Source organism: Triplophysa dalaica, chromosome 4 (assembly GCF_015846415.1).
Source record: "Triplophysa dalaica isolate WHDGS20190420 chromosome 4, ASM1584641v1, whole genome shotgun sequence".
Classification (NCBI taxonomy): Eukaryota; Metazoa; Chordata; class Actinopteri; order Cypriniformes; family Nemacheilidae; genus Triplophysa; species Triplophysa dalaica.
Window position 1 is genome coordinate 23469332 of NC_079545.1, and position 24196 is coordinate 23493527.

The window sequence follows — 24196 nt, forward strand, 5'->3', positions numbered from 1 at the left end:
CTCACTAAACCCTGCTATTGCGCGGTCAGTCTACCTTTAGAGCGTTCATGGCTCAAATCCCCCTTGGACTAGATACACAAATGGACTGAGAAACCTGTGAACGAGAGAGAGAGAATGTTACAGACATGCAATGGGGGGTTGAAAAGAAAAATAGGTGTTGGGAACTGTGCTGGTGTAGACAAATAAGGAACAAATGTCTGTCTCTCACATTTAAACACGGTCCCATTATATTAGGGACTACTATTATAATATCGACAACGACCAACAGAATAGGCTAAAAAGGTTTTCGTACATGCCCAAAATGCTTCGATTTCTTTCTCGCAAAATGGTTACTTCCTGGCTATTTGAAAGCAAAAAGACCACTGACCTGTTCGATAGCTGTTCACTCAGTAAGATAAAGAGAATGTAGGGTATTCGGTTTAAATTAGTGAGTACTTAAAACAAACCAAAACCTGCTCAGTCCTAAAGCAAAATGATTATTTCCTGTAATTTGACGGGGAATACCGCGGTGAAGAGCTTTCGGTTTCTCTTTAGTTTATGAATACGATAAATCCACATATAGATATTTATACAAATAGATGCCTAGATTCATGACCTCCAGTGTAGAACTTTGTTGTCTGTGCATATCGCTCCAAGAATTACAAATGTGAGATAATATAAAATCTTTAAAGATATTATGCCAAATGCGCCATCTACTGGTCACTCACAGCAAAGCCTGACAAAAGTAAAAATGTTACGTAAAAAATCTCTAAAAAGTAGATAACACATTGAAGATTTTGGTTATAGTTCTCAAAACAAAGAAAAATCTCTTTCTTCAACTTTTATATTTTCTCGAAAAATCCAGTTCAGTTATCTTTACAGTGGATTTGCAGAATTTATTGCATTTCATGAGGAGTGAATATGCTGCTATGTTTTGTGAACAGTGACCTACAAACTTAAGGTTTTAATGTTAATCTGATAAAGAATAGGTTGGGAGGTGGTGTGGAATGTGCCGTAAAAATAAAAAAAGAGCCATCCACTGCTAAATGGATTCCCATAGCCTATATGTTCTAATATGCTGATAAACATGTTAAAACACTAAACATCAATTACCTTAATAATATTGTGTTAGCACTAAAGTGCTTCAAGTATCAAACAACCGGAACAGCACTTCCAGAATTTACCTAAAATATAATTTAACACCTGGCTTAAAAGAGGACAAGACACAGCCCGATTTTCTTTTTTTTGTGTACATTGGTTTATTGAATATATATATATTTTGCTTATTCAAATTATTATTTGTCCTTCAGTTCAATTTTTAAGTGACTCAATTCAAGGTTTGACAGCTTTAATCCCACACACCTCCACTACAGTCCTAATTGTTGAAGAAGCTCACTGTTATTCTTAATCACACAGGGCTTCATCACCTCAAATTCATTGTCATCAAAGTCACTGTCATAACACTCATCATAATCACATTCCGGGGCCATGCAGCGGAAGCAAAACTCTTCATTGCAGTTGGAACAAACAATATAAGGACACCCATCACTGTCATGAGTAAGTAGAGCCTTGCATCTTGGACAGGCCCTGAAGTACGGGCAACCTCTTACTGAGCTCTCAGGGTTGTCGATCTGTTTGGCGCTGAGAAGGGCGGCCCGGAGCGCACAGTTTGGCAGTACACACTCGTCGGTGCTCATAGCGTCGCGAGGCCACTCTCTCTGACACACGTAGCAGAACTGAAACACGCACTTCTTCGATTTAGAACATGTCTTGCAGACAACACGTTGACCGTTCAGCGTTCTCTTGCTTGAATGATGACAACCAGGACACTGGGTATAAGCCACATAAGACACATAAAGAGACATACCACTAGTTTTCCAGCAGAGTTCCAATAACCCACCTGTAATTTTCAAGTGAACTTTAGAGTGTATGAATTATATAAGAGTATATTAGACAGTAAACATTCAGTGCGTTTAAAAACTCAATTATTAAACATTTCATTGTCATTTCATTTTTACATTAAAATTACTTTTTTGATTAACTTTGATGATTTAAACAAAAGCTTGAATAAGAACAGATCAGAGAGATTGCTATTGGGTTATCAATCTACCTTTATAATGTCCATGGCTCTTATTCTCCTAGATGAACTGATGGGCAGCAAGAGTTATCTAAGAAAACAAAAGGCAGGCACAAAGACTTTATTACAGCATTTTAAACTTTTTTCTTCATTACAATAAAACAGATTAGATTACAAAATAACAAACTGACCTGAATGTTCAAATGGTAATGGAACATGTGGGGAACGACAAAAATAAATGAAATGCAAACAGAAACCTTCTTCAATGCAAGATCATTAACACCAGAATGAAGGGGAATACCAGTACTTTGACTTTCGGTTTTAATTCCCGGCAAGTATGTCACCTGATATGACCTTTCTTATGATTGGTTGAATGAATGTTATTCTGTGGTGCCAACAATTTCCAGAAGGTGATTTATTTTTGTCTGATCAAATTAAAACATATTTTTTGTAGAAATGTATTTCATGTAAACGGTTTAGTCTTGGCTTTTGATTTTAAAATTAAGTAAAAATTATAGATTAAGTTTATATAGTTTTAATAATAAGACATTTACAACAGTCATTTAATCAGTATTCAATATGGAATTTAGAATTTTATTTTTTACACATCTACTGCTGGAGAAACAACTTTTTGCTCAGAAGTCGATTAATCGCTATATATCTGAAGCCAAAACTGAGTACTTTAAAAGAAATCAAAACGGCATCTAACCCACATCAACTTTTATCAACCTTCTCCTCTCTTCTCTGTCCCCATCCACCTTCTACCAATACCTCGCTGACTGCTGATGTCTTTGCCAACTTCACTGATAAAGTGGAGACCTTCAGCAGGCAATTCTCTCTGCAACGCATCCCTGATCTCTCTCTTACCTCTTTCTATCCTCAACTCCCTTGGGCATCCTCTCCAAACTGGGCATCTCTGGAACAGCACTCAACTGGTTTGACTCTTATCTCACTGGCAGATCCTTTAAGGTATCCTGGCAGAGGCGAGACATCCAGATCTCACCAGCTGACAGCTGGAGTTCCTCAGGGATCAGTTCTTGCTCCTCCCCTCTTTTGTATATATACTACCTCCCTGGGTCCAATTATTAAGGCACATGGGTTCTCATACCATTTTCAGCAGCTGACCCCACCATCTCTGCCCGTGTCTCTACCTCCCTTCTGGATATCTCATCTTGGATGAAAGAGCATCAGCTACAACTCAACCTCTCTAAGACAGAACTCCTGGTTATACCGGCCCAGCCGTCAATTCAACACCACCTTCCCATTCAGCTCAGATACTCAACTATAACACCCACCAAGTCTGCTAGGAACCTGGGGGTGATGTTCGACGACCAGCTGAAATTCACCTTTCACATCGCAGCAACCGCTCAAACTTGCAGGCATGTGCTCCACAACATCAGGAAAATGCGGCCGTTCCTGTCAGAGCATGCCTCTCTGATGCTAGTCAAAGCTCTAGTCATATCAAGACTGGACTACTGCAATTCTCTACTGGCCAGCCTTCCAACCAATGTAATCAAGACCTTGCAAATGATCCAGAATGCAGCAGCACGTCTAGTTTTCAACAAGCCTAAAATAACCCATGTAACACCCCTCCTGATTTTACTTAACTGGCTGCCAGTTGCTGTCCGCTTCAAGTTTAAATCGCCCACACAGGCCTTCAGTATGATAACGGCAAATTTGCCCCTTTACCTTAACTCACTGCTCCAGGTCTACATCGCCTGCCTTCATCTTCAGTCTGAAAATGAGCGACGCCTGGTTGTTCCATCACAGCGAGGGACCAAATTGCTTGCAAAAACCTTTACTCATTGGTTCCCATGTGGTGGGTTGAACTGCCAGTGTTATAGAGGTTAGGTTTTGATGTCATGAAATTGACTAAATCCCCCTGGGTGCCAGTAAGAGCACAAATACCGAAGAGACAGGTTTGTCAGTTTCATGTAGTGTATTGAAGTCAGAAGTATCAACCATCAACAGGAGTTATAAAAAGGCTTTAAAAAAATATGAGTAACCATATCTTACAATTAAATGCACTGAAGCTATAGTTTCACATTTATCATAAATAATATGCATGGTATACATCGCTCATCACCAACACATAATACCAAATTGTCTTACTTCTTTCTTCAATGACTAATAACTTGAGGATACACTTGTGCAAAACGATCGAATAATAAAAATATAAACTTAAATATGAATTCCAAAGACTTTATGTGGTACCAAAGCCTAGCGTAGCGGTCAAAAACTGTTTACCATCACCCGACGGAGGTTCCCACCTATATGGTGCTCTCAATAGGCAATGATGACCCCACAATTAACCACCGATCCTGCCATTTAGGTCACGTGTCACATACAGTCGCGCACACCGGTGACAATTTAGTGACTTTTATTTAGCGAATTTCAGACCTCTTTGGTCCACAAAAGGTGCACAGCCTTTCATTCAGTCAGAAAAGGTCGTTTTCACCGCATCTATTTTGTGCAGTGCGCGCGCGGCGGATAAGCTAAACATTCAGTTGACTAAAAATCGGGCGATTCATCAACGAGTACAACACAGAATTTAAGCATCTGTCACTGTTACTGTTTAAGTCCTTGAACATGAACAAAGTTTGTTGGCGGAGCCAGTGCACAACATCGGAAAATAACCTTTACTCTTTAATGTAGATGGATGATGACTTTGTCAGACGATGATGGAGGATAAATCAGGATACATTTTAAAAAAGTGTTTAAAAAGTGACTCATTGTTAAAATGTAGTGTGTTTTTCCTGTCTGGACAACAGAGACGAAAAAAATATGTAAATGGAAACAGCTTTATTGTCCACTTCTATTAAAGTATAGTTCAGTTGTATGACTGCAAGTCTGCATGATAAACCTATGACACTAACGCATATTGTCGCTTTGTGTCGTAGTAAGTACTATTTTGACTGTATTATATTTGTCCTCTTTAAAAATTGCTCTTGAGAAATTGTATTTTTAATGCTCCCCCCTACTGTTAACTGAGATGTACGCCCATGCTACTGACCAATGAGGGAAGACTCCCGGGAACGATGGAAGGGGTGAAGTGGGTTTTTTCAACTCCACAGCATACCAGAAGAATGTCATTCGTTTCGTAATTGTTTGTGTGAAAAAACAGTAGAGGTAAAAAGTAACATGGGAGACATTGCAGAGTGCAGCTGGTCTTCATCGGTATCATGTTGTATAGGTTCTATTGCGGTGCTGTATTACCTGCTGAGGTGGTCGTGTCAGTGTTGGCATGGATTCAGAGTGTACGTGATGTCCGAGATCTGGCAAACAGACCTGAAGGCATATGGGCAATGGGCCGGTAAGACAGAAATATCTCAATTCCTAGACTGCAGAGTGTTTCCTTTGTCATTACTGTATAATAATACAACGATTTATTTTTAACAATAAAAATGTAATTGTACAATTATTAGAGGTGGACCGATAAGCGTTTTTCAGGGTCGGTGTCGAAATCGATTATTACACGTCATAAACCGATAACCGAAATTTTTAACCGATATAAATGTCAGGTGTAAATTGTTCAAAATTAACAATAACGAGCTCTGACAAAAACTTTGCTCAAAAAACATGGTTACTATACGTTTACTATAGTAACACGATGGTAAACAGGTAAATAAAAACAATAGTTCAATCAACATATTTGTTAAACTTCAGGTTCCTTTGGAACACTAAGTTTCTTTCTGTGTTTTGGATTACTCTTAAAATCAAATCAGAAATAGGTTGGATGTTGTGAGAGAATTCTTCTGCAGATCTGGGAGCACAACAACTAGACACAGAGGCATCCAGCTTTTGAACTCATTTATTTTAGAAACTACAATTCTTTATATAGGTACCTAAAGAAATCTGGATACTTTCATTTGTCCAGGGGTTAGCAGAAGTAATAAATAATGTATAGCAGGTGAGACCAAGAATGTTTAGCTTAAAAGGAATCCCCTCTTATAGCCAAAAGGAAACCCTTCCTCCAACTATTTAGCCAGCTGCTGCGGGAGAAACATCACCTGTCTTTACTTTCATACATAGTATATAATCCGAAAATAATATGAATTGGATCATTTAAAAGTAGACACTTCAAACTCTCTTTAGACATATGCTTTACGTTCTATGATGAGTATTCGCAGAGTTTTAAATCTGTTTAATGGCGCCTGTCAGACAGATCCACGTGGAGAGAGACGGCTGAAAGCACAACCTGTATATTGCCATTGTTTTACAAAAGCAAAACATTCTGTAGACAATGAGTACACAAAAATAAATGTAGACCTATCGCAGTTTCAATTACGTAAAATTAACGTCACACGTCACTCAAAAATGCAAACTTATTAACTAATATACATAGCCCCTCTCTTCTGGGTTTGCGCGCTCTACGGCAAGTCGGAGGCTCGTGTCATCTCCAATCCATATCCATTTTAACTTTGTGGAAAACAAAAAATGCAAAGAAACGAAAGAAAAACATATAACCAAATGCAGTATGTTCCAGATTGCAATGTGTAAAATGAGTCATGTAAAATTAAGTCACGTCATGATTAAATGTAGTTAACTCCCAAAACGAAAATTCTGACATCTTTGACCATTGGTGCCCATTGACTTCTATTGTATGAAGAAAACTCATTTTCAATGAAAAAAAAATAACTTTCTTTAAAATATCTTATTTTGTATTTATACATTAGCTATACAGTCATACAGGTTTGAAACGTCAAGAGGGTGGGTAAATGATGACAGAATTTTCAGTATTCTAATGCGACACACAATGCATGTCGTTGTTGTTAATGTACAGGTTAACTCGCTTGGCTCGCAGTCGCATGTCGCGTCTTTGGCTGGTTCGAGTCCCGCTCGGACCATTTGCAGATTTTAACATTGTTGGTCTTGTTATGTTTATCTGTGTCACAGGGATTTTTTTATTTATATTTCAGCATCGGCGCGGGGCGTTATTTAAACGCTTGGCGGCGTATGACGTTAATTTAACGCCTGGCGGCATTAAGAAGTCGGCGTTTTAATATTGATACGGCGATCAAAACACGCGAATTGTGATCCTGTTGGCTTTCGATACAAGACGTAAATAACATGTGAGTGTCTGTAGATGTATCCGTAATAAGTTGCGAAAATGACTTAATCTGACACTGACATTAGGCAACAGACTAGAGTGCCGTTGTCATGAGGTATCGAGTCCCCCTGGAATTCGGTCCCCTTTAGGACCCCGACTGGTCCAATTATTCACATTTTTGTGAATGTTTGGTAGGCCTATGTGCTAGGGCTAGCTTTTTTCGAAAGCGTTAAATAACCACGTAGTTGCTACGTAAGCTAACTAAAACATTTAGAACGAAATTAGTTTGTAATGTAAAATACGTTAATGGTAATTTTAGTTCTAGTGACAAGTATCGTAATGCAATTTTGTGAGAATTGCAATCAGGCGCTAAAAGAGTACCCAAATAGACGTTCTTTCAGCCAATAGAATGACTCGGGGTCCTAAGGGGTCCATATGACGGCTCTCACTAAATCCTTGACTGCATATCAGAGCTAATTAGCGCATTTTAAAATTAAATTACTTGATCGGCACTTCGGCTTTTAAAATGACCGATGCCGATAATCGAAAAAATGCCGATATCGGCCAGTTCGATAATCGGTCGACCACTACAATTAAATAGTCTGGAATAAACTGTGATGTTTTTTCATTTGTTAACTAAATGCTAAACGTATGTGCATGGTGTCACAAATAATCTATTTAATGCCCAGCATCTACAAAGTTTAATTGCAAACAATTTTGAGCTACAGGAAAAATATGGGTTTTGTTTGAATTTGAGATTTTCATAAAAAATAAATATGTTGCCCTCGTCTCACGATCGCAATGCTCCAAGTCATAATTAAATTATGGATTAGGATTGATTAAAAATAAAGAACGGGACTGATGTTAAGAGAGTTATTAAGAGAGATAAAGTGCAGCACCTGTCAAAAAAGTCAAAAGGCATATATATAAGAAATACAAAAGTAATCCCAGCGGCTCCAGACGACATATTAATGTGTTATGAAGCGAATTGATCAGTCTCTAAAATAATTATTAAATATCATCTGTAAACAACAGCTTCGACTGAAATTTAGGACGAATATCAATTGCACCCAAGTGCCTTAACGGTAATCACATAGAAGGGCAGAGCTCTAGAAGTGGAAATTCAAAAGTGAGACTAGCAACTGTCTCTGATGACATACCGTTTCCATCACACGGGTGACCTGAATAATAAATAGCGACGCCATTTTCTCACGGACAGACACTTTGCAGTCGTCCCTTTCAGCGTGGGCGCAAACATGATGTTTAGAATGCATGATTCTGGTTGGCCCAAGGATCATAAAAGACGCGGTTAGCTGTTATCTTGATATTGGTTGGCCAAACGAATCCAGCTGCTGGACCAAAGAAATTTCAGACACTCGAGAGTAGATGCCTCCCTAAGGGGGGCCCCACAGAAAAAAACTCTTCGGATTTATACGATTCACCTATTTTTGATTCTAAAAGGCGAATTTCGCAGAAAAGCGACTAGTTTGCAGGTATGAAAACCCAATATTAAGTGAAAGAGAATGACAATTCTGTCATTATTTACACACATTCTGGTCATTTCAAACCTGTGTGACTTTCTTTCTTCTGCAGAACACAAAATAAGATATTTTGAAGAATATAAGTAAATAATGACAGAAGTCCAGGAGGAAACATCACTTATTTTTATATAAGAAAAGTCAACTTTTCAACTCATGTTACTTTTGTGTTACTTGGAAAATGACGATTGATGTCAACTCTGTTGATAGAAGCAACTATAACCAGCAAGAATTTCGTGCTGGTCCTGGCCAGTTTATACTGCTTATACTGCTGGTATTTTTCTGGTATAGCCTTCATGAATGGCTGGTGTACCATAGGGTGGCTTGATATCAGGCAAGTGATCCAGCAGGGTCCAGGCAGCCTGGAGGGAAGGTACACCAACATAATGTCCAAAACACAACATGCTGGTGACCTGCTTTGCTTTATTTTCTGCAGGGGTGTTGTGTTCCATCGGTTGTACAGTACTCGTTCTATTCAGCACAGCCAGAAACTCATTAATACATGCGTACTTGTCAAACATTTTCTCATAATCAAATTGCCTATAAACTTCAAAATACTGTAAAACAGTTGCACTGTGTAAAGTGTAATTGCCTTTAGAACATGACGGATAAAAATGGGTAATATTTATATAGACTTTGCTCAACTTTGTTTTCACAGTTGTGACTGGAGCTACATCAGGCATCGGTCGAGCATATGCCGAAGAGGTCAGTGAATCATTTGCCTCAAAGTCCCTGATTTAAAAAAGCGTAGTGGTCATTCGTTTTGAGAATAAAATAGTATAGAAATAGAGTAGAAATCATTTAGTGATGTATTTACGGGATTCCTATTCTAATATTTGGTGTTTGGCATACATTGAGGTGTTATAAAGCTGCATAAAATGTTCCACTTATCGTTTTATATAAAAATATCTTGTATGATTTAAAAAAATTATGTGCTTACAATGCCAAGACAATGCAGTCAAAAATAGTTATATATTATGTACAATAATTTTATACATTTCTGGCTCCATCGGCAGACATTCACACAGGAATTTGCAATAGCTGAACTTGGCTTTTCTCGCTATGAGACTCTTGTGAGAAATGTCCTCTGTCAGTCGTCAACGTTCGTGTCAACATAAAAATCAATAGGAAAAGTAGCAAGGAAGGAAGGAGGCGGGAACCGGCGAACATTTAACAACTTCTAATAAAATAAACAAACCACAAAACGAAAGTTAAATGCTCACAGCTCCCTCACGGTCGACTGCCGGCCACACAAACATCATTAAACATAACAAAAAATCTAGGCCTGGTCCTCTCTCGTCGTATACATGAGGGTTGGGGGGCTCCGATTGTCATATATATGTACGTGGGGGGGGCAAGGAAAAAAGGTTGGGAACCACTGCATTACACTACACAGAGTATGTGCAATCCCCTTGGATCAAACCCATGACCTTAGCATTGGTAGCGCCATGCTCTAACCACTGAGCCACAGGGAAGTGATTCTGATATAATGTCTGTATTTAATTGGCTTTAGGTTTTACTATTATGATTGGCTTGTTCGACATGTTAGTCTTACCTAACAAAAACATTGTAATTGGAAATACATTTTTATTTAAATTGATCCATAGTTCTTGTAAGATTATGTGTATGTGAAAATTGATTAATGAATTAATTCAATCTTAAACATCTTAATATAAAAATCTCAATAATTTAATAACACCAACTTGGATATTCAAATAGTCAATACAATAATAATCAAATCAAATCCTATTACATATATTGAGGTTTTTATATTTTGGAGTCAGATAAAATTCTGTGACGTCAAAACAACAAAACAAAGGGTCTGAAATGACCGAACACGCCCCAATATTTCAATTTCTCAGTAACTAGCAATTTTAGTTCAGAGTTTGACAATATTGGAGTATTGCCATAATCAACTAGTCTGGGAATCATCACAAAGATATCTTAAAGGATCCAGACACACCAGTAATTTCCGTTTTCCCAAAACTGCATGGATGTGGTTAAGCGGTTATCAGATTAAAACCCAGGCAGGCTTTCGGCCGCCACAGTGTGTTGTTCTTGTCCTCGGAAAAGGAAAAGGCTAGCCTGTTTAATGAGAGGATATACATACAAAGTTTTGCGCTGGCTGGTGAAACCCTTTCGCCAAACTCTATACAAGTCATCAAATAAGAAGTTTCCATTTTATTGTAATGCTTTGCTGTTTCACATAAAGTTTGACTGTGCTTCTGTGAATGACTCCAATATGATTGACACCCACATCAAGTTCAGAACACTTAATATTTGAGGTTTTAAATGGATGACAATAAACTCTATATTTACTTCTATATTAAGATTATTTGTTCCATATATAAATACTCGTCAGACCAGAGTGTGTTTTTAAATGTGTTTGTTTGTTTGTGTGTGTATTTGTATTTTAGCTTGCCAAGCGTGGATTAGATCTCGTTCTGATCAGTCGCTCAGAGGAAAAGCTTCACCGTGTTGCCAAGGACATAGGTGAGTTACTAAAAGAAGAGATGAAGTAAATGTAGCTTCTTAAAAAACACAAAAATCTGGCATTACATGAGAGAAAAGAAACATAAAATACCAACAAATGACCTTGTTCTGATGACTGTGAAATTATCTGATTATTTATATCCCTGTTGTAAACGAAACTGTCATGAATTACATTTGCAAATATGTTTTATCAGAAAAAAACATATGTATTTTGATTGTGTATGTAGACATCGCAAATTAATGTGGATTACGTTTTCTCTACACATAATTCTGCTTGTGTTTGTTTCAGAGTCTCAGTTCAGGCGTCAGACTTGTGTGATTCAGGCAGACTTTACAGAGGGTCATTCCATCTACTCAGCCATCACACAACAGCTGGAGGGCCTGGAGATTGGAATTCTGGGTAGGGATACAATCTTGAATCATGTGTAAAATATTGTGAAAAAATGACTTGAGTTTTTTAAGCCGCAAAAGAATAAGTGTTTTTATATGTTTTTACTGAATATAGACCCCTCTTGAGAGAGAGAATGAGAGAGGCTTCTAAAATATATTCATTCTTATGTTTCTCTCCAAAGTAAACAACGTAGGTATGAACTATACAGGAATTCTGGCAAATTTTCTGGATGTTTCTGACCCAGAACAGGTTTGACACTTTCCAATCTTGTTGTTGTAGTTGTGGATGTACTGTTTAAGTGTGTATCACATTTTGTACTTTTTCCTCTCTCCAGAGAATCACACAGGTGATAAATTGCAACATACTCTCTGTCACTCAGGTAAGACTACCTGTAAGGTCAACTGACATTACATGCATAACATTTTAGACAACATGCAACGTGGTCTGTGATTGCATTGATAAAGAGACTGGCTGTAATGTTAATGATGATGTTGTTGTTTTGTAGATGAGCAGACTGATTTTGCCCGGCATGGTTGAAAGGTAAACATTCAGCCAGTTCAGATCGTATCTGTTTGATAGAGTAAGCTGTATCCGTGGAGTATAATACTAAGTGATTGTGTCCTTGTTTACTTCCAGAGGAAAAGGCCTCATTATAAACATGTCATCAGAGGCCGCCTCTCAACCCCAGCCAATGCTCTCCTTATATTCTGCCACTAAGGTACAACACAAACCAAATCCAAGACCGTTACTAAAGATAACAGAAACAACCCCGTGACAAAAGCTCGCCTCTTCTTTGTTCCTAGATATTTGTAACATATTTCTCTCGCTGTCTGAGTGCAGAATACAGATCACATGGAATCACTGTTCAAGTAAGTTTAATGCAAACACCTTGTACACAGCTTGCAGAACCTTGATATTCTCGTTCGTTTTCCAGTGTGTTGCTCCGTTTGTGGTGTCTACTAATATGACCCATAATGTTCCTGTGAATCCTCTGGTGAAAAGTGCTGCTTCTTTCGCTAGAGATGCTCTAAACACTGTAGGTTACACATCTTACACAAGTGGATGTGTAACTCATGCACTGCAGGTAAGATTACAGAAAAATATTTCAGCTCTTTCTGAACATATCATAAAACATATAACTGACCATCTTTTTTTCAGAACATTGCTCTGTCCATTTTATTTCCGGACTGGCTGCGTCTCTCTTCCTTCTGTGTACAGCGGATGGCGAAATTGGCTCTCAACATGGAACCGCAAATTAGGGAGAGGATGGCAAACAACAAACAGGACTGACCAAATCACACTGTGAACGCACAGTCACCAGCTGGAGTGCCCTCTCAAATCCACTAGAGGTCACTCCCCTCATCACCCGGACTGGCATTGCACACTACATTTCCCATAACCCATTGCCCAGACTCATTGAACACTGATCATTCTCACCTGTTTGTAATAACCTATGTAAATATAAGCCTGGTCTGTTATCTCAATCATTGAAGTTTTGTTTGTGTTTGGGACCTTGGACTGCACTGATTGTGTGAGCCTTTGCTGCCTGCATCGACCATTCCCTCTGACCCTGTTTCTGATTGTTTGCTGCCTGCCCTGAACTCATTGCCTGTTTTCACCTGTTCTCCTTTAAATAAAGCTGCATTTAGATTCTTGAAGGTCCAGTGAATGAAATTTAGTGGCATCTAGCAGTGAGGTGGCAAATTGCAACCAATGGCTCATTCAACCTCCATCCCTCCCTTTTAAAGAACTATGGTGGCTGACACAGAACTAAGATGTCGTCACGTTTTCGCTTCTTTGTGTTTATGAAATGCGATCTGTACGGCAGCCGGACCTGTTATGGCTAATGTAGAAACAACATGGGGAATTCCATGCAAGGGGATCCGTGGTGTATGTAGATAGAAATGGCTCATTCTAAGGTAATAAAAACATAACTCTTCATTATGTAAGCTCTTTGTATCTGAAGATAGTTAGTTTTGTATATTATATTACATTTCTGTCAATAGATCATTTTACACGTAGCACCTTTAATATGTCTGATGTTCATAAAGCTTTTTAGGGTGTCAATCCACAACTTTCCCCACCCAATGAATATATCATTAACCTCATTTTTATAAGCTTCTCAGTTGTAACATTAATTGATTGAAATGATGAAAAAACATTTGGTTACTTTGACACTAGCTGTGCCATATATCTGCTTTTGTTTACTTCTGCATTCAGTTCCAAGAAATGTAAATAAATATATTTCTAAATATATTAATCATGTTAGTTTGTCTTTTACATGTATATTGTATTTATTGCTTTTTGCATAATGTGATGTGAGGCTTAAACATCAACCTAAAAAAAGGCAATGAAGGAAAAAGAGATTAAATATTTAGTTTAATGACTTTTGTTTACATACTTTATGAGTCATACAATTCAGACAATCTGTCAACCTAAATGTTCTGTCCAGGATCATGAAGTGTACAGTACATCTATCACCCTTTCTTGAATACAGTAACAATGCTTTATGTATATTGATGTACAATTTAGCTAAACCAATACTAATGATAAACAATTATAAATCTAGGATTTCTAGATATTCTGGATTCTGTGAAAACTGTACTATGTAAAGTATTGTTGTGCATAATGCAATTCCAAGCACTGTAAAAAATACAAACTAACAAACACAGAATGCAATGGTACACTACTATTATTCAGCATTAGACACCCACTATCGTACTGCTGTGATACGATCTAAAAACTTTACAAAGGTCCGACCTTCTTAGGCTTCGGCTCACTTTGACTTTGGAAACTTTTTAAGAAAGGCACACCCAAAAGACACATGCATTCAATCTAAGAGCAAAATATTCAAGTATTATTTAAGCTGATATCCCTTTAAACTTAACAAAGAGCAACACAGACACAACAGGAAAGGCACTTCTATGTTCATCATGCTTTCATACCGTGGCCAATCTGATTCAGGTCCGAAGCTTTAGGCTCGGCCTTTAGCCTAGCAGAGGCAACCACATCAAACACAAACAGCTTTTATTTATTTAACTTCAACACTATCATTTTACAACTGGACCCCTTAAATTCAAATTTATATTATTACACTGTAATTCTATCTTTCACACACAAGGAAATAATAATAAGATCTTTTTAAAGCAACCAAACAGAAAATAAATACACTTTGAGTGTACTGTGCAACACAAGCGCTTTCATCGTGAAGTTGAGAGCACCATTAAAGGGATCGATCACCCCAAAATGTAATCATATTATCATTTACTCACCCTCTAGCTATTTCAAACCTGTAGAATGTTAAAAAACAAATAAAAGTATTACCCATTGTGGTTTTGTGTCCATACAAAAGAAATGAATGTGTACAGGTGTTGTTCCGTTACACACATTCCTCAAAATATCATCTTTTGTGTTGTGTTCTGGGTTTGATATCATTAGAGGGTGAGAAATTATACATTTTCAATTTTGGGGGAACCCTCGCTTAAACGACCCAAAACTGTGATGGTTCCTAATTGACCCCCAAGTTCTAACTGGGTCACAATGGGGTTGAATGGTCTGCAGAAATGATTAACAATACCACCACACTTATCTGACAAGATTACAAAAGGCAAACAAAAAGTTGATAAACGCTCATTTAAAAGAAATTTGTTCCAAATAAAGTCCACACAGTGCCCATACAATGTCCCTTGCACACAAGAACGGATCACGGATAACGGAGGTCATAAGACACTTGAATGAACATAATTGGCTATTGAAATTTATATCAAACAATCCCCTTCCGCTATCACTGACCTTGCGGTTTATAAAAGCAGACAGAGAAAACATGATCACAACTTAACACAATATCATCATCGGTAACAAATAAACATTGTCTTCACAATTGCTGCTATTTATTCTAGTTTTTAAATTAACAGCAAATACAGTTGCAATTCTGATTCTCCTAACATAGACAGTTCTCATAGCTCAGTACATGTAACTGGTGTCACTCCATGAATCAAAAGAGTTGGGCCCAGCTCTTGTGTAATAGTGTCCAGCTGTGTCAGGTACTGCTGTGATTGGTCAGCAATGGAAGGGGGGTGTGGCAAATACAGGAAGCGCACCGCTGCTGCAGAACTATGCTCTTTTAGCAGGGCATTCACAGCACGGAGGGAGGCTTCCGGGACAGCTTTAATTTCTACATTTTGCCTCTCTGGATTGGCCTCTCTAAGGGTGCATGACACATTATCCCTCATTACGATTTTAATAGCAGCACGAATCCTCAGCTTTCCCAGCAAGTCTCTAAACTGCTCCTCTTTAGCTAGCCAACCCTGGTCCTCTGACTGGGACTCCACACAGAGGAATATACGCAATCTTGCAGAGCGCCACCAGCTGGCCATGTTCAACACACATGCCATCTGAAGCAGGAAAAGACTACACACATCTGCGTAACTGGCACTGCCTGGGCAGAGTAGGTTTGACGGCCACACGTCGATGTATTTCACGCTGTCACCTCCTCTTATGAATGTTTTGCCTTTGCTTTCAGGTGGCAGTTGGTAAAAGTATCGACCCAAACAAACATTCTTTCCCATTTTTATGGCATCGCGGATGATGCTCACATACTCCTCGGGCTGAAGGGACCGAGGGCTCTCGGCATGCCGTACAGGTGGAAAATAAGCCTGTAGAGATGGAAGATCGACCCCAAAATTATCCCCTTCACCCCGATCACCCTCGCAGAAGACGGGGTCCTGTAAGAAGTAGTCCTCTGGGTAAGAGTTGTCATAGAAACCCAAAACCAGGGTATTAGGCTTCATACCTCCTGCAGCAGAGAAAAGAAGTAGAAAAAGATTGTCAGAGTAAGAAATGCATACAAGATAGACACAAAAAGTAGGTTATGTAAACTGCAAATAATTTTCAGCAAACCTCAAGAATACATGCATCAAAAGGAGAGGAATTTCATTATTATTATAGTGTTATTATAGTTTTGTTTATAGTTATATTAATAATTTGAATGACTTCTTAATGTTTATAATTTCATATATTGTTTATATTTGATCATTTTTATTATATGCTTTTGTCATTTTATTGTTCATTTATTTTTTTCAGTCATTCATTTTATTTTATTTAATAAAATTTCTGGGGCAAAATTTCTAATACTGAATATTATATTTATAAACATGTTAATGTGTTGTATTTTTATTACTTATTTAATATTCCATTCCATTCCATTCCATTTTCTACCGCTTATCCGAACTACCTCGGGTCATGGGGAGCCTGCGCCTATCTCAGGAGTCATCGGGCATCAAGGCAGGATACACCCTGGATGGAGTGCCAACCCATCGCAGGGCACACACACTCACTCATTCACTCACGCACGCACTCAAACCCTACGGACAATTTTTTCCAGAGATGCCAATCAACCTACCATGCATGTCTTTGGACCAGGGGAGGAAACCGGAGTACCCGGAGGAAACCCCCGAGGCACGGGGAGAACATGCAAACTCCACACACACGCAAGTCGGAAGCGGGAATCAAACCCCCAACCCTTGAGGTGTGAGGCGAACGTGCTAACCACTAAGCCACTGTGCTTACTTATTTAATATATCATCACTATATTATAATAAACATTACAATATTATAATTTAGATTATACATACAGTATTTTTGAGATATGTAGGATATGAAGCTCTAAAGTTAAGATGGTAGTGAAATGTCTCACCCAACCCAGTGATGCGGAGCAGATGTTGAGTGCCCTGCCTGACAGATGGAGAGAGAGTTAGATCCACAAAGGCCTTCACATCCAATTTATCCACCAGACTCAGCCAGAAATTATACTGCGGCTGCACCGGGTCTGCCGGCAATAAGTCTGCAAGCGAATTCAGATTGATTTGGACATTTAAAATGTGTTCTTTGCTTAGTAACTTTCCATGTTTTCAAAAATATAAATGACAGAATTTTAAACAGGGAAGCTTTAATATCAAAAACTTAAACTACCCCCAGTGTCCTACCCAGATCTCCAATCTGCACATGGCCCAGGACATACAGTCCTCCTTTTTTCAACTGGTTGACAAAGCAGATGAGCTGACAGGAAGACCGAGGGTTTGCCACCATCAGCAAGACCTGTGGCCTCCAGAACTTCACATGATCCTTACGGGAGTCTAACATAAGAAGATACTTCCTCACCTGAGAGGAGACCAGAGATCGTCACATTAAGTTTGGTTCATATGCATGATTATGTCTCTTTGTTTGTATATACAGTAAGAACCTGGTGAAAGATGAGTGCTTGGCTGATGTAGCCCCAACTGCTGGTGGGTGAGCGGTAGTGCAGGAATAGCAGGAGGAGCAGCAGCAGCACGATACTGGCTGAGGAATAGACTGGGTTTATCACAAACATCATCACCACACAGCTTACAATACCCAACAAACATGTGTGCCAAGAGAATAACTGAAATGTCGGCCTGGAAAGAAAAAGAAAAAGAGAAGACAGTTTTAATGAAAATGTAAAGATACATTGTTATATCGCATCAAAGTGATAAACAGCGGACAAATGCAGAGAAGATATTTCTGGAGGTTTTAGTGGAGTTTGAGCGGCACCTGAAGTTTGGAGCAGAGGCCCATTCCAGAGCCAAACAAGCCAAATCCACTGCAGCATACGCCAGCAGATAAAACACTGTCACAATGCCAGCAATCACATTCAGCTGTCCAGCAAACAGAGTACACTACAACACACACACACACAAAATGTATTTAATATCATACAAAAAAATCTGTAATCATTTACTCCAAATCTATATACATTTATTTATTCTGCTTCACACAGAGGAAGATATTTGGAAGAATGTCAGTAACCAAACAGACATTGACTGGCTTAGTATTTATTTTCCCTACAATGGTAGTAAATGGGGGATGGGATCCGTTTGGTTGTGTTCAGCAGAACAAAGAAATGTTTGCAGGTTTGGAACAACCTCAGGGCGAGTAAATGATGACATCTAAATTTTTGTGTGAACTGTCCCTTTAAATCCACAAAAAGTACATCTAAATTGCGCAGATCTTTCTGTACCTGCACCAGGCCCCAGGTATAGAGCACAGAGACCCAAGGGTTCCCAGAGCTAGAGGTGACTGCAGCTGGAGCCAAAGGCAAACCTGAAAGATCGCACCACCAACATTGTGTCATGAATAATATTTTCCTTATGTAAACAATAGTATAGAAATATGTCTCTACTGCCTGCACTAGCGCCTTTAAAACTATAAAACACTGTGAAAAGATGAATAGAAATAAATTAGATTTTTTTTATTTCACTTGAATTGAAAAAAAATACCCCAAAATTACCTTTGGACTATGTAAGTGGCTAATGCAATATGACATTATAAATGTCTACGGTATCAAAGGTAAAGCAGTTAAACATCATAATACTGGTAGTCAAATACAGTAACTTTTTAAAGTTGCATTGTAAGTCTTGTGGCGCAACATCAATTAAAGACATCTTCATAGTTACAAGTACATTCTAAACATTGATGAAATCTGGTTATGTGCAAAGATGACAGATGATTTCAAATGGCCACAGACTGAGCTGCCGGAATGAAAAATTTGTGACATTGAAATAAACTATTAAACAAATTTTGCATCTTGTGATAAAAATCTTTTTGGGAAATACGTATGGGTATTTTACCGCCTTGGTTCTAACTTTTGCGTTTAACTTTCAATCACAAATTGTGTAATTGTCATTATAAAAATGTGTGACACAAATCATCAGATGTGATTGTCGTGAAAAACAATGATCAAAACATATCATCAACAGTGACAATTTCCCCATTATTTAATAAAAAAAGCATGTTAAAGGAATGGTGTTGATTTGCCTCATAAATGCAAATGTTATCAAAAGCTTAATTTCGGAAGAATATTGATGGGAGAAAGTTTGTGTCAATGGTCTTTAGATATGTCCCTTTTACCTTATGCATAGAACTTTTGACCTCTCACACCATATAACTGTTAGCCTAGAAAATGTGACAAAAAGTAAGTTACACTGTAAAATCGTCACTAATCTTACACTTTCGGGAACCATACTGAATGTCCTTCAGGAAATTCTTATTATTTTGTTCTCCAAACATTTGAACATCCTTCCTTTTGTGGCGATAATACCAATATTTTTTAAATAATGGATTTCTGTGCAATACATATGAACCTTAAAGGGATAGTTCACCCAAAATTGCAAATCTGTCATCATTTACTCATCCTCTTATCATTTCAAACCTGTAAGACTTACGTTCTTCCACAGAACACAAAAGAAGATATTTTGAAGAAGGTTGGTAACCAAACAACAGCGGTATACCCATTGACTTGCATTGGTTTTGTGTCTATACAATAGAAGTGAATATTAACCGCTGTTATTTCGATTACAAACATTCTTCAAAATCTTCTTTTGTTTTTTCCAGAAGATATTCATACAGGTTTGAAATGACAGTAAGTGATGACAGAATTTTCATTGTTGGGTAAACTATCCCTTAATTAAACCAAGAAATAAAAATCAATGCACACTTACCAAACAGCTGGTCCAGAGCAAGAGCATGGAGGATTCGTGAGGCTCCTATCATTGAGCACATGGCAGCAGAGAGAGACGCACAGTACACCCCAATCGTCACGATAGGAGGCCATAGATTCACACGCTGAAACACTGCATAATCATTGATTAACAATAACCTGAGCGAGAAAATAGAGGAGGGATAAGAGGGAGGTGAACAAAACACAAAGTTTCTCACAGAAGTGAGTACACTCCTCGCATATCTGTAAATATTGTATTATATCTTTTCATGTGACAACACTGAAGAAATTAAACTTTGCTACTAGAGTGTACAGCTTGTATAACAGTGCAAATTTGCTGTCCCCTCAAAATAACTCAACACACTAATGTCTAAACCGCTGACAACAAAAGTGAGTACACCCCTAAGTGAAAATGTCCCTCCCCGGTGTCATGTGATTGTTTACTGTTACAAGGTCTCAGGTGTGAATGGGGAGTCGGTGTGTTAAATTTGGTGTTATCGCTCTCACTCTCTCATACTGATCACTGGAAGTTCAACATTGCTATGAAGTGCTGAGAACTCTCTGAGAATGTGAAAAAAAGAATTGTGGCCCTACATAAAGTTGGCCTAGGCTATAAGAAGATTGCCAAGACCCTGAAACTGAGCTGCGGAATTATGGCCAAGACCATACAACAGGACAGGTTCAACTCGGAACAGGCCTCGCCTTGGTATTTCTTCAATGTTGTCACATGAAAAGATATACTAAATACTAAAATATTTCTACTGTAGTCCATTATAAAGGAATGGTTCACCTATAAATGACTAAATATGTGTGATCATTTACTCAATCACGTCATTTTTGTGTTTAAATTTTGTATGTCATTAAAAAAAATATATTATATAGGTTTGTAGTAAATGACAACAGAATTTGAATTTTTGGTTGAACTATCTCCTTTAAGATAACAAAGCACTGCGTAAAAAATGTTTAAAGTGTGACTTAATTGTCACTACCAGCACCTGTCACAGGTAGAGCTCAGGATCAAAAATAGGATCAAATAGACAGTAAATGTGTATGACACAGCCATAATGGTCCCTTTAGGAATAGACTCGCTTGGGTTGTACAGCTCACCTGAAAGAGAGAAAGTTTTTTTGACACCCTTCTATTATATGACCCTTATAAGTATTGCAAAAGGCAAACGATTACATCAACAATGAAAAAGCAGAAGTGAGTCATCTCTGATTCTATACCCGACATGTTGGCTCCTGCCATGATGCCTGTGCAGCTGGTGAACATAATGGCAAAAACAGTAGCAAATGACATCATTGTGTTGGTACTGTAGTCCAGAGAGTAGCCCGCTATCATAGAAGAGATTTAGAGAAATTGTATGAATTATATTTCTTAAAGTTGCTAGCATTACAACCAATGACTGCCGTAATCGCCATCTTACGTCCAAGGTTGTTCTTTAACGTGGAGCCGTTGAAGCCCGTGTAGCTGGGGTTGACAGTGACAGTGTGATTATTGCCATATGTGTGCGTGATGTTAAAGCGCTGTGGTTTGAGTATCAGAGGGCTGATGAAAATGGAGATCAGCGACACAGTCACCACCAGCAGAATGGCAAAAGAGGCTTTGGCGTAGATGTGAGCACCCACCAGACACACCACCAGACACACCAACAGCACAATAGAGGAGTACATCACTGTGTACCAGTAACCCTGCGGCAACACGCGCACACCATGTGACACGGTTGAGCCTTGGAGAGAGAATATAAAAATGGCTTAATGGAAAACTACAGGTGGCCTTGTATGAGCAATTTGTTCCTAATCTAATTCATTTCTGAATATAAACTATTTACTGAACATAACTGGAATGGAATTGCCGAGTTGTGTTGTATAATCATAAGCAGATGGAATTCTCATGTAGTGCAAAAACACACGGACTGTTTAGTAAATTTTTCATTGAAACCATTGCTCAAGATATTTCTGTGAAAAGTGTTGCATAACTCTTCACTGCAGTGAGTTTCAAATCTTACCTGGATCCTTCCCGAAGATGTCAAGTATGGCCTCCACAAGTCCTAATACATAAACTCCACATGCACAAACCTTAGCAAGGTAGAACATTAGGCCGATACTACCTCCAAACTCCGGTCCCAGAGACCGACTGATCATAACTAACAGCAAAGAGTTAAAGAACATATCGACATAATTCACCACATATTTCTAGCATCCTTGCTTAAGGATACAATAGGCTCCGCCTCCTTCCACAGCACCATTGGTAGAAATAGCACATATGGACAAGATAGTCAAGGAGATGATAAAGTATGCCACGAACAGCATGAGGAGACCATGGAGGAGACCAGCGTGGCCCACAACAAACCCTGCAACACAGACATGTATCAGAATTGCGTTTAATGATCTTCTTGATGTCTTTTTCCTCTCACTCGTGCTTTCCGTCTTTGTCACTGACCTGTGCGTAGAAACAGCACAATGCTAAACATGGACAGGATGGTGGGCACCATGACTCCAAAGAAAGTGTTGAGTTTGCGGGGGTTTGATTTGGGGGATGCCTGTCCTGTTACTCCCGATCCACCGCTGGAATCATCAGCATCTCCCATAATGCCGTACACCCCGTGAATAAGAAGAGGGGAGTGTTCGTTCGCCATGGCCTGAAAAACATGAACCTGTAAATCGAGGTATCTTACGAGTGTTTCCGTTCAGTTAAAAAAGACAAAGGCACATTTATTAAAACTGAGCTGATTCATGTATTTTCATAACAAATAACAGTGTACAGTTCAATATGTTTAATGCTAATTCTGCTAGTTTATATATTACTATTCTACATAGTTTGTTTTTTATCATTAGACAAAACATTTGCAAGTAACCTAAAGACTGCGTCTTGAATTTCGTCAGCGTGTAAAAAACAACAACCGCATCTTTCTGAAAGCGGAAGTACATGTTCATCTAAACACTGCGAAGTGTGTTTGGTGTTCTCTGTATAAATACTATAATATGATACACAAAGGAATCATTCCAATACCTTACAACAACAACAACAACAACACATAATCAGCTGTCTACAACCGGCACACATTAAATACGTGTGAAAAAAAACAGATGACATTTAAGTCAACATCATAACACACGTGTGTAACATTACCATCATAGGACATGTGACGTTAAACAACAGGACAAAGAGGGGAAAGCATTCACATCCTACCTGTCTCTATGATAGACAGCAACGGCAAATGCAATCTAAAACAGCGGTTTGTGACTTCCGCTTTCAGAAAGAAACTACCCTGAAGCAAAAGGAAACAAAACTGTTGTGGAGAATGTGGATGCAGGATGTCCCGGGTTCAATATGTATCATCAGAGCATCATGTCGAGTTTGTGTTGTTTCTTTAACAAAACGCAGGCAGAAAGTTTTCGTCAGCAGCGTCAGATCTCGTGATCAAACCCTCGGGATGTTATGGACGGTAAAGAGCGCGCGACGTGTCTCCTCTGAGCTTTAGTACGAAGTAACACGTATAAAAACGCATTCACATCGGTTGTATTACAGTTCTACGAGCCAGTCATCTACATGTGTAGTTTCATAGTGCTGCAGAGCTATGCAATGGCCATCTGACTGTCTGTTTGAAAAAAAAGTCACGGGATATCGAAAGCGCCCATGTGACTATGAAGAGGACGGCTGAATTGTTCAAATACACAGTAAAGACCATTATAGGTTGAACCAGGGGCGTTGCTAGACCTAAAGCTCTACTGTGGTACAGGCCCCTATTACTTTTTCTATATTTTTTTATAAAAACATGCTGTGTGCAAGAAGCATGCGGCAAAGTGCACGATACAAACTTCCCATGCTTAAACCAATATTCCTACAGTGCAACAACAAAAGGATGGTAAACATTTGTGTATTTAAAAACATTGAAGTATTATTAACATACTGAACGTCGACTTTATGAACACGTTTGTATGCACTATAGAAATAATGAAAGCAGAGATCATTTTCTTGAACATCTGCATTCATTAGACACTGTTAACATGGCAAGAAACCAGTCACTTCAACTAATATAAATAGCATATTTTATCTAAATTTCTGGTTTGGCAAGTCAAACAAAGTCGGTTAGTTTTTTAACCAATGTACTGTGTTAAACTGTACTGCCTTTACGTCACATAGTTATCTC

At 38.5% G+C, this 24196-nt stretch overlaps 3 protein-coding genes across 4 annotated transcripts; 1 reads left to right on the forward strand and 2 right to left on the reverse strand.

The window, feature by feature from the left end:
- Positions 1-1213: 1213 nt before the first annotated feature.
- Positions 1214-3469, reverse strand: LOC130419555 (probable E3 ubiquitin-protein ligase RNF144A-A). Of its 2 annotated transcripts, none has more exons than XM_056746394.1 (3): positions 3403-3469; positions 2090-2147; positions 1214-1808 (listed from the first exon to the last, which is right to left on the reverse strand). In XM_056746394.1, the coding sequence occupies exons 2-3, from the start codon at positions 2102-2104 to the stop codon at positions 1347-1349; spliced, it is 477 nt and encodes a 158-aa protein (XP_056602372.1). In that variant the 5' UTR covers positions 2105-2147; positions 3403-3469; the 3' UTR covers positions 1214-1346. The 2 variants fall into 2 exon arrangements, with proteins under 2 accessions (XP_056602372.1, XP_056602371.1); XM_056746393.1 differs by lacking the exon at positions 3403-3469 and adding an exon at positions 2248-2382.
- Positions 3470-5091: 1622 nt separating this feature from the next.
- hsd20b2 (hydroxysteroid (20-beta) dehydrogenase 2) lies at positions 5092-13788 on the forward strand. Its single transcript, XM_056745330.1, has 11 exons — positions 5092-5369; positions 9303-9349; positions 11062-11137; positions 11427-11537; positions 11710-11777; positions 11863-11907; positions 12034-12068; positions 12165-12246; positions 12332-12397; positions 12463-12612; positions 12687-13788. The coding sequence occupies exons 1-11, from the start codon at positions 5198-5200 to the stop codon at positions 12816-12818; spliced, it is 984 nt and encodes a 327-aa protein (XP_056601308.1). The 5' UTR covers positions 5092-5197; the 3' UTR covers positions 12819-13788.
- A 102-nt stretch (positions 13789-13890) lies between these two features.
- slc12a9 (solute carrier family 12 member 9) lies at positions 13891-23705 on the reverse strand. Its single transcript, XM_056745329.1, has 14 exons — positions 23236-23705; positions 22486-22684; positions 22262-22396; positions 22052-22189; positions 21470-21772; positions 21270-21377; positions 21039-21150; positions 20045-20202; positions 18565-18647; positions 18099-18223; positions 17770-17962; positions 17513-17687; positions 17224-17370; positions 13891-16323 (listed from the first exon to the last, which is right to left on the reverse strand). The coding sequence occupies exons 2-14, from the start codon at positions 22679-22681 to the stop codon at positions 15485-15487; spliced, it is 2712 nt and encodes a 903-aa protein (XP_056601307.1). The 5' UTR covers positions 22682-22684; positions 23236-23705; the 3' UTR covers positions 13891-15484.
- Between the last annotated feature and the right edge of the window lie 491 nt (positions 23706-24196).

Excerpts from the sequence above, each read along its gene's own strand:
- hsd20b2 (XM_056745330.1), top strand. The coding sequence starts at position 5,198 with ATGGGAGACATTGCAGAGTGCAGCTGGTCTTCATCGGTATCATGTTGT. Across the intron at positions 9,350-11,061 it reads GTCGAGCATATGCCGAAGAG|CTTGCCAAGCGTGGATTAGA; the intron begins GTCAGTGAATCA and ends TTTGTATTTTAG. Across the intron at positions 11,138-11,426 it reads CCGTGTTGCCAAGGACATAG|AGTCTCAGTTCAGGCGTCAG; the intron begins GTGAGTTACTAA and ends TGTTTGTTTCAG.
- slc12a9 (XM_056745329.1), bottom strand. The coding sequence starts at position 22,681 with ATGGCGAACGAACACTCCCCTCTTCTTATTCACGGGGTGTACGGCATT. Across the intron at positions 17,963-18,098 it reads GCCTCTGCTCCAAACTTCAG|GCCGACATTTCAGTTATTCT; the intron begins GTGCCGCTCAAA and ends TTTTCTTTCCAG. Across the intron at positions 17,688-17,769 it reads AAGCACTCATCTTTCACCAG|GTGAGGAAGTATCTTCTTAT; the intron begins GTTCTTACTGTA and ends GTCTCCTCTCAG.